The 18,633-nt window shown below is 44.4% G+C and overlaps 1 protein-coding gene across 1 annotated transcript in view; it reads right to left on the bottom strand.

Moving 5' to 3' along the window:
- Gcn5 (Gcn5 acetyltransferase) overlaps positions 1-17,003 on the bottom strand; it is a 28,168-nt gene extending 11,165 nt beyond the window's left edge. The window contains exons 1-14 of the mRNA XM_089543890.1: positions 16,697-17,003; positions 16,368-16,565; positions 13,855-13,981; positions 12,678-12,823; positions 11,881-11,970; positions 11,543-11,733; positions 9,267-9,458; positions 8,458-8,567; positions 7,709-7,870; positions 7,532-7,591; positions 6,990-7,063; positions 5,009-5,217; positions 3,900-4,026; positions 1,632-1,742 (exon numbers count right to left, since the gene is read on the bottom strand). Coding sequence (XP_089400016.1) covers positions 1,632-1,742; positions 3,900-4,026; positions 5,009-5,217; positions 6,990-7,063; positions 7,532-7,591; positions 7,709-7,870; positions 8,458-8,567; positions 9,267-9,458; positions 11,543-11,733; positions 11,881-11,970; positions 12,678-12,823; positions 13,855-13,981; positions 16,368-16,550 — 1,782 coding nt within the window. The 5' untranslated portion in view covers positions 16,551-16,565; positions 16,697-17,003. The remainder of the gene's footprint in view (positions 1-1,631; positions 1,743-3,899; positions 4,027-5,008; positions 5,218-6,989; positions 7,064-7,531; positions 7,592-7,708; positions 7,871-8,457; positions 8,568-9,266; positions 9,459-11,542; positions 11,734-11,880; positions 11,971-12,677; positions 12,824-13,854; positions 13,982-16,367; positions 16,566-16,696) is intronic.
- Positions 17,004-18,633: the final 1,630 nt, after the last annotated feature.

The raw sequence follows: 18,633 nt of genomic DNA, 5'->3' as shown, positions 1-18,633 counted from the left end.
AAGCCTGAGCCACCCAGGTGGCCACAGTGGCGAGAGGCGGCCTGCGCAGCCGGCCGGTGGGAGTCTTTGGGTTGTCGCCCGCCATCCACTGATTGTAGAGTTCACGCACGCAGTCTTTGAAGGGCTTATTCAGCACGACGTCCAGTGGCTGAAGTGTTGAAGTCATGCCCCTCCGAATGACAACGAGCTCCGTCCTCCCGTCGCGGAGAGCCTGCTTCACACCGGCAGTCAAGTGCCCGCGAAAGGCATCCAACACAAGCATGCTCAGACACCGCAGGAGTGTGCCGGGTCGTCGATTCCAGACGGTGTTAATCCAGTTGACCATAAGGGCCTCATTCATATAGCTCTTTTCGTTCACGCGAATGATAACGTCCCGCGGGAAAGCTTCTTTCGGCAGCGTCTTGCGCTTGAAGATTATATATGGGGGCAGCTTTCTGCCATCTGCAGTGCACACGAGCATTACCGTGAAGCGCGAATGCTCGTTCCCTGTCGAAAGAAGCTTAACTTCCTTCGCGCCATGTTCGCACACTGTGGTGGACGACGGCATGTCGAACCACACCGGCGTTTCATCGGCGTTGCCGATCTGTCCCAGCAAGTAGCCATGCTGCTGCCGGAGACAGATAACATACCGCTGGAATTCGACCAGCTTGTCCTTGTATGCCTCTGGAAGCTTCTGGCAGATTGATGTGCGCCGGCGAAGTGCAAATCCTTTGCGTCGCATGAAGCGACGAACCCAGTAAATGGAGCCCTTGAATTGCTCCTGGGACAGTCTGGATTCACGGGCGAGCTCGATAGCTTTGATGCGAATAAGCTCTGCTGTCACTGGCTAGGATCTGGCACGATGCTCGCGGACGAAGTCCACCACCTTGTCTTCAAGCTCAGGGTGCACCGCGCGACGCCCGCGAAAGGACGTCTTCTGCGCGTTGCAGGCAGAAAGCTCGATTTTCTGTGCTCGCCAGTACCGGACGCTCTTCTCCGAGACGCCAAAGTGTCGCTGGGCGGACATGTTCCCATACTCTTCGGCGAATTCGATAACTTTTTTTTTAAACGCCACGGTGAACTGACGTCGAGTACCGGTACTCATTTTGTGGGCTGTCGTGAAATTAATACGTTACAATGCCAAGAACGATTACCGCCGTCAATGTTTAGCCGCGTCGGTTGACAAAGAGGAAGGAAAGAATCGTCAACATGGAAGCAATAACGATGCGGAGGCCAAAATGTCCGCGGCTCACACATGTTGCCAGACGACTATTCAGTTTGTGCCAAAGGCCGGTATATAAGTCGAGGGGTGACCTTTTGGCAATATTTTTCGAAAAAAACCTCTACCTATATTCCACACTATACGGTACACTATTCCGAGAAAAAAAGGGATGGGGCAAAAACATTTGCCTCTTTATCTTTTTCTGTAATACTTTTTTGTTATTGAACAGATATTTGATACTTGATTCAATATTCGAAGCCATCTTTTCTTCATATTCGTATCTGATTCATATTCGCATACCCTTAGAAAAGAGACACCTGCCAACATGAAATCTAGAGTGCAGAACTACCGTTGGCAATTATATGGCCTAATGGCTTCTAGTATTTTGCAGCCTGCTATAGCAATAAACCATAAAGGGTCCCATACAAACCTGTTTTTTGAAATAGCCAATAGCAAATTCGTCGGCAAACGTCAGAAAGTGAAGAATATTCTGTTTGACGTGATAATCTTTGAGGTGGTTCATCAAATGTGTTCCATAACCCTGGACACAAAAAAGAAAGAAACACACCACATAAGTACCAGACAGCTATTAACTGTACAGTATTAAATGGGACAGCAGTCATCACTACTGAAAACAATAAAGTTCCCTTTCCAATCGTGAATGGAAAAGGCAGAGCAATACAGAATGTGTCACTCCTACCAATATCTGTCTGCCAGTAATAAATATGATCGAATGATAGCCCATGAAAGAGCACACAACACAACAGAGTGGATAGGAGTGCAGTGCTTTAACAGCTACCAGTAATGCTAGCCAGATCAGACCACTCAAAGTTTGGGTAAGGACACATCAGGGAAAGAGTACCTTATCATTGATTTTGCATTCAATCAATGAATAAAAAAGTACAAGGCTCAAATTGCTGGGACATTGCAGTGCATCGCATGTGCTGTCCAATTACTACACTCAGGTATCACACTTGAAATCAACAAATAAAATACCAATATCTCGTTGTATCACTTTCAAAGTTTATTAAAATAAATACCGTATTTACATGATTGTAAGTCGACCCATTTTTCAAAATTTGAAAATCCGAAGTGGGGGGGTCGACTTACAATCGAAACCAAAGCATCACACTATAAATAAAGGCGAGACAAACGAGACAAGTGTGGTTGCATTTTTTGCTGCGCGGCTCCGTCGCATCGTTCTTGCCTTGAGCAGCTATGTCAACGCGCAGAACCGGCATCCCCGCCCCGCGCGAGGCGGCCAGCTGATGGTGGCTGTCGATAAGCAGCAAACCAGCACCAACCCACTCCCCACACGTGGCCGCAGATTGCGTATGCTGATAAGCGGCGGCGGCCCGATAACGCCTTCGCGTTCTACTCCTTTTTTTTTTTTACTTTCAACCGCGCAATCGGCGCCGAAGGGAGCGTCTGTAGTTGATGGAAGGGCTGCTGTTCCAATCGTGGCGGCACCCCCCTCTGAACCGCAGCGGCACCAGGGAGTGTCGGTAGCCGACGGAAGAGCCGACGCCGCTCGCGCGTAATTTCTCTCTGGCTCTGACGCATTCGACTACTGCCGGCCGCGTTTCACAAGTTTTTAATGTAGTGCTTCGTCATTTGTGCTCCAGGTCTGATAAGCGACCGGCGCTCGTTCGCGGCTACATTCAAGATGTCTGTCATTCTTTATGCCGAAGAAACGAACTGCGCGCCGGGTCGCAAGTTCGACCTTCGCACTGAGTGATACAGGAGTGGCAGCTACAACGAGGCAAAATTTTCAGCTGTTCCTCGCGATGTCATGATGTGGCTTTTTGCGAAGTGCAGGATTTCTCTGCATGACGATGTTAGAACGACGAGCTGTGGGACTGCAGCAGCGATGACGACATGACGACGGCAGCGCTAGCGAGGACGATGGCGCAAGTGTGGACGAGTAGCCCAGTGACTAAGACATTTTTGTTTTGGAATGTGCCCACGGGCACTTCCGCGTGCGGCAGCCGATAGCGGCTGGTGATCAGCGGAGGCCACAGGATAGTACTGTCGCGTTCTAGTTCTACTAATAAAGGCCAAGTTTAAATGACCTCAAGTTTTTTTTTTTTTCACAATTGTGATGTGGGGGGGTCGACTTACATTCGAGTCGACTTACAATCGTGTAAATACGGTATCACAAAAATACAGAGCTTGCCAAGCCTTGCACACAGCAATGAAAGTTACTATACTCGAAAGACTGGAGCTTAACTGTAAAAGAATACTTGGCCCTTTTTTAACAAGCGGTTTTTCATGTTTTCCCGAGCTTAGAAAGCCACGCAACATACAAGTTTCAGAAGAATAGGGATGTAAACGTACGCTTCGCGTTTGTGAACAATGCATCCCGTATAATCTCATGCAAGGGTCGCACCACTCTATGGGCCACATCCTCTGTTCTGGACTAGATAATTTAGAAAAAAGTACATTAATACTTTCTTTTTGTATGGGCCACACCTTCAAAATTCACGCCCAAAATAAAAAAAGAAAGTGCAGCCTTTCCATGAGTTTATACAGTATGAAAATGAATGATATAGAAGTCATAAGTTAATATCCAAATGAAAATTTTCCAACAAAAACTTGTTCCATATCTCACTGACCTATGTGCCGCATGCGTGCCAATATGCATGCACTTTTCGACAACAACAGCGACAAGAATGATGAGTCAAAGGTGGCAGAATACCTTGACTTGCTCGTTGGAAGTGACAGCACAGAAGACAATTTCCGTGAAGCCTTGCCCCGGAAACATCCGAAAACAAATACCTCCAATGACTCGACCTTCTTTCACCAAGGCAAGGGTGCGATGCTTCCTGGTATACATAAAAAAAGAAATGCATCGATATGACTAGAGTAGGATACAACTTAAAAAAACAGAAGTTGCTAATACTAGGCTGCGGCCCGTGGCGTCCTGTATTACTCTGCTGGCTAATCACAACTTTAAACAAAATAAGCTTTCTAATGTTTGACTATATCGAACAATCCACATATCAAAATTCTAGAGCACACAATTTTTTCATTGTGATAAGCTTCTTGTTTACGTAACAAGAAACTTTTAAGCAGTGGACTACTTTTTTGTCGTGGAGGAATTCTGTGCGTGGAGGCTGAATGTGGGCGGAGCTTCTCTGCAGACTTAAGGTTTATCCGACTATAGCTTCCTAGCCTGGTCATAACAGCACCACTACTATGTCTTAGATTCAACACAGTCACTTAGCCGATATACACCTTATCATTAATAGTATGCACATCATGCAGCGTCATGAGTGTTGCAGCTGCAAGCCATTATCCGGACTTTCCTCAAAGGCTACAACGATGACGAAGCTATGTGTAGCTTATCAAGATGCGAAGCCCGGGTCATGAAGCTCCTGCACAGCAACGTGAAGTAGAGCAAAATAAGCAACTTTTTTCATTAAATTTCGTTTCTGGAAAATAATCTGTGTGCCCATTTGTCCATTTTCACGACAGCAAATTTCTCGCGAGAATGAAAAAGTTTTCCTTCCCCAACAGTTTCGTTATTGCAGGGTTCGACTCTATAGTATTCCACTGCCGACTTGACGGCAAACTACGTTCAAACACCACAGCTATCAACTTCCCATCACAAGCATACTAAGGGCAATAAAACCGACCTGCATAACATGGCATCCAGACCAAATTAAGAAGAGCACTAGGAGGCAAAATCTGCTTAAATGGGTTCCTGACTTTCCAGCATCACCTTCAGGCCTGGTTCAGAATGACCACATGTCAACAAACCGCACAAACAGATCCGGCTAAATGGGTTGAAACAGTGGGCCTTACGGGTCAAAGACGAGCCTGGTGATGTACTCCTTGGGCATCCTTGGCAGCTGGTGGGAGAAGACGTTCTGCAGCCCCACCAGCCATACCAGGGACTGCTGGTCCACCCGCCGGCTCAGCGAGTTGGCCACCAGGTGAAACTCAATCACCCCTCGCCGCTCCTCAGCTCGCGCCGCCTCGTCTCGCGCTGCCAGCTCAGAGAAAGCATTGTTCTGCAGCAAACACAGCCACAAGGTTCACGCACGGCCGATTACTTCTCAAGGCTCAGTCAATGATAAAAAGTGCTAACTGTTGTCTGCTGTCCAGTGACATACACCAGGCTACTGCAGCCAGCAAGCTGGGAAGGTTCCATATGAGTAACAACAACTGCTGTAGAGTCGTGCTGCTATTGTAAGCATCAATGCAAGGTCTTAGCCCAATCTTTAAATGAAGCATCTGTACCTGAACTGTGCCTGGGCTCCAAAGCATAGCCGCTACACACAGCAACTTATACACCGTCATACTTAAGGAGGCAGCATTGGCATCATACAAAATTCAAGTACTGAACTTGCCATGCTAAGACAAGGACTCTGAATGCAATGCGTGAGTTCAAGCCACTGACCACGACAAGTCAGGTGAACAAAGCGATACGACTGTCATGGTGCAAATCACAGCTCCAGGTCGCAGACAGAACAAATGTTTATGAATACAGGACTCTGCTGGAGTAGACAGACATGTGAGCAAAGCCAATTTGTATAGCCACATTATCTAAAAGCACAACTTTAGTTGCCAGTTAGTGTAGGAAAGAGGTTGTATATGGTTTGCACCACTGTTATCAATGTTTAGAACAAATGTTTATGAACACAGGAATCTGCTGGAGTAGGCACATGTCAGCAAAGCCAATTTGTACAGCCACATTATCTAAAAGCACAGCTTTAGCTGCCAGTTGGTGTAGGAAAGGGGTTGTCTATGGTTTGCACCACTGTTATCAATGTTCGCAATCAAGGTCCACGCAACGTCATCAAGTCACCGCCTTCCGTCATCGGCACTCTCCAGGCATCCCCACTCCCGATGCGTGAATTATCGGCGCCAGAATCACGCGAGCAACCATGCATGGCCTGTTATTTTTCACTGCTTCAGCTATTGTTGCAGTACCTTGCGGTATGATCCTCCAAAAGCAAAACAGCGGAGATACACCGATGACACTGGAGCATGGCACATGTCAACTGCAGTTACACATTGCGGTCATAGCCGTTCCTCTCATGTCAGTTCGCAAATTATCGCATGAAACTTTTTTGCCAAATTTCGAAACTCAGCACAAACTAACAGATAGTCAGCATAGCGATTTCGTTATATCAAGGTCAATCGCCGCAACACCTTCGTTACATGGAGGTATCAAATTCACGCGCTTCAATGGGGGCGGCGTTGGGGAATTGAGAAACTCTGTAATATTGAGGATTTCGCTAAACCTCCACATAAATAAATATGAAGGTTTGTTACATCGAGGTTTAAGTATATCTCAACACCCTTAGTTTGTAAGGTCAGTGTAAACTCACAGGAGTTTCGGCATCGGTACAACCAATGCTAATCCAAAATGTGTAAAAAAAAAAATGGGCACCCACTTTAGCAAAATTAACAGTTGTTTTGATTCATTTCTTTAGTAACCCTTCATACTAGGTATGTACTCAGAACAGCTTTGGTACATAGTGATGGGTGTAGTACTGTTCGAATATCTATTATCACAAAAGTTGTAAATATTAAGGATATCCCGAAGTGGCAGGGAAACCCTTACCTAAGTCCAACAATCAATAGGTTGAAGTAAATGGGAAAAAAAAAAATCACCAGGGAAAAATGCGTGGCTGTTAAGTTGTGACATTGCATACAAAATAATAAATGAAAACTGCTTACCAATTTGTTGAGCTGTGGAAATATGAAATCAATTAGCCATAACTCGATATAAGAAAAAAATTAATGAAGAGAAACATGAACAAGCAGTATGGTTTACCTCAGGGCCAGCCATTTCCTTTGGATCAGTGATTGTGGCAATCAACTGAGTGAGCACCTCTTCTGGAATGTCCCCTAAAAGTAAGAGCGCAAGTCATGGAACAGAGTAAAGCTAATCAGCATGTTTATGCAGTTCAATGAAAATGACAAACCCAACAAGAAAGAAGTTCGCATTAAAATAGCTATCTTTCATCAACACAAGCCTTTAACAAAACTTTTCAAGAGTAGCTGTCCTGCAGTAACCCTCTGCTACACCCGATAGCACAGGGTCTTGATTTAAATCGCAAAGCTGGTCTTTACTTCTTCATAACAGTTTTCCTTATTTTTTCCGCACTCAAAACACAGTTATTATAAAAGGAAGTTGGCATATCATGACAGCTTGTAGTACTTCAGTCAGTGACAATGGTTACAAAAACAAAACCTAGGGTCTTTACGGGCAAAAAGGAGCCTGTTCAGCGGACATAAAACTATCACTGCCAAAATATCAATAGTACAAACACACATAAGCTCTTCACAGCAAAGCACCATTGCCTCCGTTTTTACCTTCAATCTTGCGCCTCTTGGGCTCTGGTATGCGATTATCTTCACTCGGTCGTTTCTCGCCTGCATATCAAATAAAAAGCAGAAACATATTTAAACCACATGTGACTAGGCTGTTTCGCGACAGCGACAATTATGAAAAGGACACAAGTCATGCGACCGAAATGATTTAAATCTCACCTTGAGCATCAGCAGTGCTAATGGACTTTGACGAACGGCCGGTCGCATGCAAACCAGGGCTCTGATTGAAGGTGGTGCCATTCTCATTGCCTGAACTGGGCGAGTTAGCAACAGACAGCTTCTCAATGGCCCTGGCATGAGTTGTTCCATTGCTTGTTACACCTGCGCATGTTTATCAGTCCTGCATTCAACAATTCATAATGCATGGCCGCACAACATATGGTCCTACTAACATAATCTATGATCTCGGAGATGCTGCAAACACCATCAATATTACGCAAACGCATTTTTCATAAAGTGCTGTCGCAACAGGCTAGAGTAGTAAGTATGCAACAACAGTGCACTGGGGAAGTTACAAACTTGAGTAAGGCAGGCTTTCACCATACTACCACCATACTACTAGGAGCTTCTGTACCACAACAAAGCAATGACAAGTATTTTCAGCTCTCTGCTTAAATCTGGCAGTCTGGGATTACACAGTGCAAACTAACTACATCCAACCTGTTCTTGGAATTACTGATAAATGGCACTCAGGGAACACTGGACATTCTTGGACGCATGCCTAAGCAACTTAAGAAAGGAATAAAGTGTACAAGTGGCTGGTCATGTGGTACATCACACAGCAGTGAGAATAGCTAGCCAAAGTCAGGTACCTGTAAGCTTAAGCAGCATGACCCTCTGTATTTCAAGGAGTGCTTTTGTCTAGTATTGTGGCAGTTGCGCAAGCATGACGGGTAAAAAGAACTCACTTCTGTCGGTAGCTGTATTGGTGGCACTGCTCAGAGGGGTTTGTTTGAAATCAGGGTCCCATATAGGCGAGTTGTTTCCATAAACTTCTTCCTCGAGCACAGACAGGAATCTGGGTGCATAACAAAGAGACTGCCATTATACCTCATTACCACACTGAAACAAGACAAGGGTTGTTAATATGTAACTGCACTGAATTAACCAATCCATAAAGCAGCTCAAATCTTGGCCATTTATTTTGAAACCAAAGAATGGGAGAGTGAAATTAGTAAGTTAAGCCTAGATAAAATGATCCTGTTCGACTACAGCTACTCCCTGCCACCAATCAATAATTGATAGCACACATATCCACGATAAAGTTATCGTAATGATATGACCAAATGACATACAAGCTTAAAAGCATGCAAATACACTACTTGCTGAGCAATATAGCATGTCCCACATATGGCACACTTAGAGAATTTTCCTCTTCTTCTGTCTTAACAAAACAATTAAAAAATTCTATTGCTTCTCACCACTGTAGAGCCCCAACACTAAATACCACATAGCTCTCTCTTCAAATTCAGCTTAATGAAAAATGCATCACTAAATCTTCCACTATCAGCACCAAAAAAGAAAGCCCACAGAGGTAAAACTCAAAAAGTACAGCAGTGATTGACACATACAAATATGATTTGTGTCTACTGAAACCTCTTAGCTATGCTGTGCACCATTCTTGAGTAAAAAAAAAAATATACACTAATAATAATGCTTAATGACTTGACAGCATGGCTTTTTTGTGAAGATAGTCTGCTACCATCAGCAAACGAACCGTGGGAAGTGGGTGAGCACAAGTGTTCGCTTTTCTGGAGGCATCTTGTCCTTCTCAGCTCGAAACTTGTCCAGAAGCTGACGGCGCATCGTCTGGAAGACTGAGCGGAGCAGCGTACGGCCAAAGATGATGGTTGTTTCAGAATGAGGCAAGCTGTCGCAGAATGCTGGGACATGGCAGAAACACAACCACCTGAAAAAGACCCACAAAAAAAAAATTGACTCCGTTATCCTGTGCATAAAGAAGATAGTTCTGAATGTCTCTTTGCAGTGAGTTAAGGCACTGCACAAAACAAAAGCTAAGCAGCCTACAATGGAAAGAGAAAAGAAAAATGAAAGTAATGCCTCAAACTAGACAGGAAGTGGTAGCTAATTTTGTAAAACTCCTTTGTTGTATAACTTCTCAAAGACTGTGGCACTCTAATGTCAAATGTACCAAATTTTTTTTTCTGACTCCAAACGTCTTTCCTTGCTTTGGCTTTGCTATTGCGCACGATTCCTATCCTAGTGTGCAATAGGACAAAATGAAAGCAATCAGCTTGTCTCTGCAAAACGGATTAAAGGGGCTCTGGAAGAAGCTCTCAATAAAGGTGAGGTATTCTAGCAATGTTAAAGGACGTCACTTCATGAATGACCTCCAGCAAAAATTTTTTTTTAATGCGTTTTGTACAAGTGAAGTTATCTGGAGACTAAATTTGAATTTCACTGTCTTTGCACCTTTCATTCTCCTCTCGTCATTTTTTTTTTGCACACTCAAAGGGCAGCGTTCCTTCACCGCTCCCAACGCTGACACGTGCAGGAATTCTCAGGGGGTGTGGAGATTCCTGACTCGCCAAAGCAATGCTGCTCACTGGCCACAGCCAAGGTATCAGCACAACGCCTGAAAGAATCTGAAAGAAAGTCAGCGAAACGTCGATAAACCTGTATAAGGCTGAAAAAGCGTTTTTTGATCGCTGCTTATCCTCACGAAGCTGAATGTCTTCCTTGCGCATGCGCCGACAGTGACATATATGTACGTGTCTTTCTGCACATTAAATCAGTTGTGAGTGGCGCTCTGTCTCGTCTTTCTTTCTTCTCCTGTGTGTGTGTGTGCGTATGGTTTGGCGCCTTTGAATTTAATTATGAATAACTACCAACTAGCCCAACAACAAGTTCTTCTAATCTAACGAACAGCCATCTCTGGACAGAATTACGCAGGGGTGTGCAACGAAGGAGGGCGCAAGAATGAAAAAGTCGGCAGAAAAGACTCGCCAACTTTCACACGCGATTGTGGGTTCTCTGCTGCGTGTAAAGTGTATTATTTGGCTCAGGTGTTCATGACTGCAGAATGTAGTGATTGAGCAAGTTCACATACTCGCCTTAGGAAGTGTTTCTGAGCCCCTTTAAGGCTGTACCTCACCAATTGTACAACAGAGCTTCTTACAATCAGTGTAGCTCTAATAGGACCTGAATAGCATTCTGAAGGCAGATGAGATATACTTCTTCCGACTATTTCAATATATTCACAAAAACCGACTATACGCTTCTATTCCTGACAACTCTTCCACAATGTACCACTTCCGAAAGCAAAGAAAACTGGTACCTAAAATCCGGTCCAATTACGGTAAGCAGACACTACGCTACCAAGTTCCTACAGCCATAAATAATTTACAGCCACCTCTTGACTTCAATTCTTCCGCATCTTGGTCCAATAAGAACCTTAAACATTACTTAATAAGCAGTAACATTAAATTTCCATAATACTTCACTCAAGATTTCTTTACAGCTACTGTGTATTCTGTGAATCATGCTACTTTGTTAGATGATTATGTATTCTGATCAGTAAATCTTGGTTGTGTTGCCTGCTCTTGCTCTGTGAACTTTATGTACAGAAGTGTGTGTTGCAAATTGTTTTTTTTTGTCCATTATTGTATTACAACCTGCATATGCGTCCTTTTTTTTTTCGTAACTTGTATTACAAGTAAGATTTTTTCAAATGTTTTACTTTTGCCACTGCATTGCCAACCGTGTATGGGTGCTGAGGCCTTCGTCAGGCAAGTCAGCCTTTTGCCTCATCTCCTCTTTCCATGGAAAGAAATAAACTGAATTGAAAAAAAAAAAAAATGGAATGCTGTAGCAGTGAAATTTCCACAAGCACCAATATTGCTGGAATCTCGTTCACACACAAATCGATCGTGAGAATGTGTTACTGCGTAGTACCCAGTGGAATGTAATGATATGAAAGACTTGTTGCTTATTGTGACAAAAGACCAGGACACAAATTCTGCACTCACTGACCTGGTGTAATTTATTTTGTATGCAGCCGCATCTTCGTTGGGTAAATGTTGGCGCTGCTGTTTCCTGGCTGACGGTGTCTCCAGCTTCCAGTGGTTAAGGCAGTGCAGGAACATCTTTGCGAGGTCATACATGGTCTGCCACTCTTTCTGAGAAAGGTGGCCAAACTTGTACATCACGAAGTTTATCACTGCCTGTTGTTGTCCAACAAAAAAACGGAGTAGTGGAGAGTCAGTCATGGGTCGGACAAAATAAAAGCAAACACGTGATTGGTGCCACATTTTTATGGAATAAGAAAGGAGTCGGAAAACAGAACACAAAGCTAGAAGGGAATCAGTCACCTTAGCAATGCTTGGTTTCTCAAAAGGTGGATTTCCCAGGGGACCTTCCACAGTGGGACGAGTCATCAGAAGGATACTTTTTCGTAGTAGCTGCAATAAGAGTGCCACATGCAATGAAAGAACACCTTTAATTTCAAGCAGTGTAAAAAGTTAGTGGGAATGATTCAAGAAAGCTCCCAGCATACCACTATGAAGGAAACATTTGAAGCATACAACGTCAAGAAAAAAAGGCACGACCTGCATTAGTTAAATGCAGGTCTTCTAGTTTCTGTACGTCTAGTTTCTGACTTCTAGTTTCTGTACTTTCTGCTGTACAAGTTTTCAACAAGACTGCCAAGTGCATGTGCTTAAAGTACATAATCTTGCTGCATAGAAGTACATAATCTTGCTCAGTTTGGTCAATAACTAGTGCCTGTATTACCCCATTCATTTCTTCTGCATCGATCTTTTTCTGCCATTACACCACCACTGAAGAGTTGGGCCAAGTACTCCTTACTTACTATCAATAAATTATGGTAGTAGAAAAAGAGCTGAGAATGTGAAAGCAAAGGAGGAACTGGTACACTTCCAGTATGCCACATAGGCACACTGAAGCATGACAAAGCTGGTAGACCTCGCGCTGCATTTCTGTCCAGCATTTCCTAACCAGTTGATGGCCTTGAATCTTTGTGACCAGACTGCTGGAGAACCCTATGCTGACAATCAAAAACTGCTCCCCTTACATCATAATAAAAGTGAATCGTTCTTGGAAGGTTCATTTCAGAATGTGTCAAGAGATAAAAAGGTGGTGCACTCACCTTAAATAAATAATAATACACTTGTTTAGTATCAGCATCCTCTTCTCTGTGGACACACATGAACATGTTTTCAACGTCCACAACTATCCCAAGAAGCCTATTGAGCTCTTCATCAGGAGCATTCTCTAGGTGGGACACATGTGCTCCTGGAAAAGCGATTGTTCCTTACAATACAAAACATTTGACCACGAGCAATCAACTTGCAATACATTGCCATATCTTCAGTCAATCCAATCACTGCCTGGTTTCACAAATGACAACAGTGTTGTCACTATTTGTAGTTTAAAATGTTATTTATAACCTTATGCCACAAACAATAAAAGAAACAGTAGTGTAAAAAAAAAATTACTGTTATGTGCCAAGGCACACTCCAGTGAAGGGCATTGGATTAATTTCTACCATGCGCCGAAAACTCATCACACGATAATTTTCACAGTTTGCCTCCAGGACGCAGCCACGGTGGCTTAGATATAAATGCCCTCAGGCTGTCACGGACAATAAGCGAGAAATGACAACACTAAATTAGGTACAGATGAAGCTCAAGATGCACATAAACAGTGCTTTATATCCTTGCCCCTATATGTGCACTTGCCTATGAAAGTCAACTCTGTAGAAAAAATTTAATTTCTTTATATCTCGTACTGCTTTAGATTTAATGTTGCACTGTATAATTCGCAAACTCACAATCAGACTCCATGTATCTCTTCAAGAATGGTTGGAAAGTCGCCAATGAAATATTTTTTGCTAATGTAGCCTCCTATTAACCTTGGCAACAGGTGTTCGCAGTGTGTTATCATACACCTAATTTCAAATTCCTTGAAAGTTGGCGCAATGCGTTACTATGTATTATTTAACGTCGCTCAATGTGAAACTCTTCTGACTTTCAAAAAAAGTTACGATATGTACAGTGAAAAATTATAGTGCACATATTTAGTCACATGATTCTCGCATACAAAATGTAAGAGCACGAAAAATGAGCTAAAGGTCCATAAGCTTACAGGAACAAAAACTGAATATTTCATCGCAACCCATTTTCCACTGGTTCTCGATTAAGAGTACTACATCTGCTTATATGACAAGCCCCCGCTCGACACAGGAATGCATGTAACGTTTGGAAACTGCATGTAATCACTACATGGAATTTACGAATAACCACTGTTCCCAAAGCCCAACTCACCCAATATGTGGCTGCAACTACGACATGGATCATTTAGACTGGCCAAGGGTTGAGGTCCTTCAGGGCGCTGCGGTGTTTGCGGAGGGTTTGGGTTCTTCCATCCATTACATTTGCAGCCATCATCAGCCTGCAGTAGTTAGAGATCAAAACATTACAGGCATTTCTGGCATGACTTTTACATTTTACCTTTAACAACACTGTTTCATGGCAACACATGCTTCCATAATAGACTTGAGAAATGCACAAAGTAAAGCTGAAGCAAAGGAAGCAACAACTAGAGCGCTTGCCACATTCTTGAAAAAAGCTGTTGTAATGCATATGTATCTAATGCACAATATGCAAAAAATAAAAAGGCCATAGTGGTGTCAACCAGTGCATATGCTCAAATTGATGAAGCCCACCATTAAGAGCCTAGCAGCACCATCACATGCACTTAGCTACAAAATGGCATTGCAATGGATGTTCTGTCATGCAAAAGTGGAAGTACCACTGAAGGTGTTCATGACAGATGACTCCCATGGACATGCGCCACTTCACTTCAGATCGTGCATCACATTTCTGCGCATCAATTGATTTTGTTATTAAAGATGCATGTAGAGATGTTCTGAAATTTACTTGTGAATATAATGATGCTTGTTCTGTTTCGACAGACATGCCACACCTAAGGAAGAGTCGCAGTGACCTGTTAGTACATTAGGAGGATAGCTATCCAGTACCACTTGCAACATGATTTTTCCTGAGAAATTCAGCATATGCCATGGCTTGCGCATCATGCAACACCTATGATATTAGAAGATCAACTACACATTCTGATTGCCAGCAGCAAAAGCGAACACATGTGGGGAAATTACGCATAAATTACAGAGGCATCTCCAGATGTCACTTGCTTACATAGATACATTTGCTTAAGTCACTGCCGGTTATAACACGAGTCCTAGAGATGTAAAATTTCAAGAAATTTTGAATGGCATGAAAAAAACCATTTTTTTTCAGGGTTTTTTTCATGAAAAATTGGAAATTTTGCAAAACATGACAAAAACAGATTTATTTGCAACAGCACAACGATGATTAATAATGCTCCGAAGTTTAGTCGAATATGCAGTTATAGATGACATATTGTGAAACGAACTTCTTGTTCTATTGCACCGAGAAGATAAATAATGATTTCCACTTCAGGCGAATATGGAGATATATCATATTTGTGGTACGAACTTCTTGTTCTATTGCACCGAGAAAGGGAACATGAAAACTGATCTACAAGTCACTCCATATCGGACTCAGTGTCACTGGATGCAGCACTACGCGCAGGAGCATGGATTGAAGCTGTGTCCACAGCTACGTTCAACTGCACATACACAAGCTTTCGAATCCGTACCCCTGAAAGCCTGTTGCGAATCTTTGTATAAACGTGTCCGAAACGTGACCAGTTTCGTTTGCAGCTGGCGGATGATGGTGGTATCTGCAGCAGTCGGCAAGCCAGAGGAGTTAGCGGCTGGTTGGTGCAAAGGCCTTGCCACCAGGTAGATGGGGCCACGTGCTTCGCTGAAGACCCCTGTCCTGGACCAAATTCCTGCGGATGTCCTGTACTCTGCTACGTTGGAAATCAAGAAGCTAGGCTTGTATTTGGCTAAAACCACTTACGTGCACAGCAGCCTATGTTATTTATGCCATGTGCGTAGCGCTGTAGAACTTGCAGCCATTTTGTTCAACTTCAGCCGTGAATTCAAGTATTAGTGTGTTTTTAAGTCAAGCCTGGACCTTATATCCGACCTGGCCTTCAACCCGCGCACTCGCAGCATGAACGTTTTAAAAGCACTACCTGGCACCAGCGATGACGACTGCTCTCCAATTGCTCAACGATGCACGCTATAATGGTTTTCAAAGCAAAAACAAAAATCTAAACTAAAAGCAAGCTGTCATAAAACCTTGAAATTGCATTGTGAAATTTTCGATGTTTCTTTCCATTTTTCCTCGTGTGAAAAAAACGAAAAAAAAAACGGTTTTTTTTCCAAAATTGCAGTGTTTCTTTCAGGCCTTCACATTTCTAAACACGACAGAAAGCTGAATAAAAATGCAAAGGTCAGTACATAGTTAAGTGCCTCGTTCTGTAACTGCTAAGCATGCAAACGCTAAAAATTTGGAGTTACATACAGAACTACTCCCAGTGATTTCAGCACACAGAGCAGTTTTGTATTTTGAAATTTCAAAAAGGTATGGCACGGTGATATATCCAGGGCCAAGCTTGTGTAGATCCGCTTGAGCAGGGCGCAGCATACAATGAGAGAAATTATAATGCACCTCACGGTTTTCAGGCTATATTCTTCAGCACATCAGGGCTTTAAGCGTTGTTTCTAAACTGAAGAAGCTGCGGCAAAACTTCGATTTTCTTGCACTTCAGTCCGCCGCTCAGGAGTTTTACATCTGTTTGAAGCCGATTGCACACCGCGGTACGCAGATAACCCGTTTGATAGATGTAAATGAGAAAGAAAATGCACTGAATAACGGGAACGAACCTTGCATGAGGAATAGATGGCAAGTTTCTCAAGTTTCTTATTCAGTGGCCAGCTTTTGACTTGCGCCTTTTTCTGGGCGATTCGTTGCAGGTTATTCTGCCGGTTCGGCTCGCCGCCCGACGATCCCTGCTGGCTGTTCTGGCCCGGCGCAGTTGCAGCTCCAGCTGGAGCCGCGGTGGACATCGTCCCTGGGTCGCACTGCAAAGGAGCGCCCAATCAACGCGTCAGAACCAAACAACCAGACCGGCCAGATATGCACCGCCGCTTAATGCAAAATCAAACGCCTGCGGCACTACAGTGACGGCCGACTAGGAAGTGGAACAACTCACGTTTTTCTCAGCGTGACCCACAAGGAATCGCTGGGTGCTGGGAGAACTTCGGAGGTGCTAACGCTTTTTCACTACCGCTTGGCATGGAAGTGCGTTGCATCCCAGCGCCAGCGTATGCTACCCACCAACGGAAATTGTCATAACGACTAAAGCAAGCTTTGTAACGACCCTCACGATCGCGGTTATGTGATTAACGCCAGATCGTGATCATAAAGCCCGACCGCCCGAGCACGAGTGCAATGTTTACGTTGGATTTGCCAATGGACGCTTCGTTTGGTTCTCCGCTCGCCAAGCATTGGCCGCGAGCTTCCATAGGCAACGGGCGAACGTAACTCCGGCGCCGACGGAGGCGCCTCTCGCGGCGAGCAGCGCAGCGGAGACAGGATACGCTCGCCGTCGCACGCATTGGCAGTCAGCTCCGTATGCCATCTGATCGCCGCGGCTGGGCTGCGTGCTCTTTTTGCGAAGAATGCCGGGGTCAAATACGAATGATTCTCCTGCTGTTGTCAATCTGAAATAACAATGAGAGATGCGAGCCAGAAAAATACAAGCGATGAACAGACGTAGCTTACCTCGAGATCTCCACGCTCTTCGGCGGCGCGTTGATTATACCTGTTCTACACGGGTACTTTCGAATGACATCTGAGTCGAATGGCAGTCGAGACTTGGAATGGAATTCGAACTCGACGGACTCCCGCGGTGCTACACGGCACTTTCCAAACGCATTCGAAATTCTCAGCTCGTTTTCAGTGTACAACGACGACTACGGTCACGCTAGTCCGACAACGGCACTATCACGGTGAACAGCAGCATGTGATTATAGCGAACTATCTAGTTTATTATAATATTATTGTAGTGGCACAAGTTTTTTGGCTAAACGACACCGACTAGTCCGATCAGCGGACGGTCAGCTTTCATGCCCTCGGGAGTTCGGCGGCTGAGCGAAAACGCGCTGAGGTGACGGTGCGAATACATGCGCGCTTATACATTATGCGGATTGGAAATAAGCGAAACGAGCGCCTATATTTCACATGTGCACACATGGACACTCACTAGCGACAACCACTTGCCAAATTAATTTCAGTCGACGACGACTCCGTTCCCTTCAGCGACGACTGGCGAGCCCGCAGGGTTGGATCGGTGATTGTGAAGAATGAATTCACAAGTTTTAGCGAATGCAAATGGTCAACGAGTGTAGTTTTGACAAGAGTGACATGAAAGCAACTATTGCTTACATCGCAGAACGAGCATACGATGAACGGGAAGCGGCGGTGTGACTCGGGCTGCCGAGCAGTGCTTTACGGCCAGCAGCAGTCGTCGCCGTCGCTAGCTTGTGGGTATCAAGTTAAGCCATTTCAGTTAACGCGAACGGTCACCAAACATGCTTCTGGATAAAGTAGTTTAAAATAAAGTACGGGGCATGTCGGAGGAAGCCGGGCGAGAAGCGCCGGTCCTACGCGATGTCAACAACCCGGCTGTCAAGTGTTTCTCAGGCGAGCGATCGTGTCGGCGCTTCCCACAGATTGTCGCACTGCGTAAACAGGCACGGGTACAACCGGTACAGAAGAGAGGAGATTATTTAATAGAACTAAAGCGCATATTTCGTTTTATGTCTTGCAAACCAGTACAAGCTGTTCATACGCAGCGATGTAAACAGCAGCATGAGTACAGTCGTCCTGATCAGCGCACTCCTGGGGAAATTTCATGCACACGCGGTAAATGTTCGTTGGTGTACTATTATCTGCAAGCACTCACTTAGACGGAACATGAACTATTTGCTAAACAAACAGCAGAAAAAAGCGAGTAGCGGGTATCGAAATGAACAGCCACAGAGCCAAAAGGAGTCGCGCGGCTGTGGGCGGGGCGAAGCGACGGCGGCAGCGACGGCTTCGGTCGCTTCGGGCTGTGCTCGCGTTTCGAAGGCAAAAATCTGGAAT

This window comes from Amblyomma mixtum, chromosome 5 (assembly GCF_055824585.1).
Source record: "Amblyomma mixtum isolate Tamu chromosome 5, ASM5582458v1, whole genome shotgun sequence".
In the NCBI taxonomy this organism is placed as follows: domain Eukaryota; kingdom Metazoa; phylum Arthropoda; class Arachnida; order Ixodida; family Ixodidae; genus Amblyomma; species Amblyomma mixtum.
Note: the sequence above shows the minus strand (reverse complement) of the source record. Positions and strands in the feature narration are given on the sequence as shown.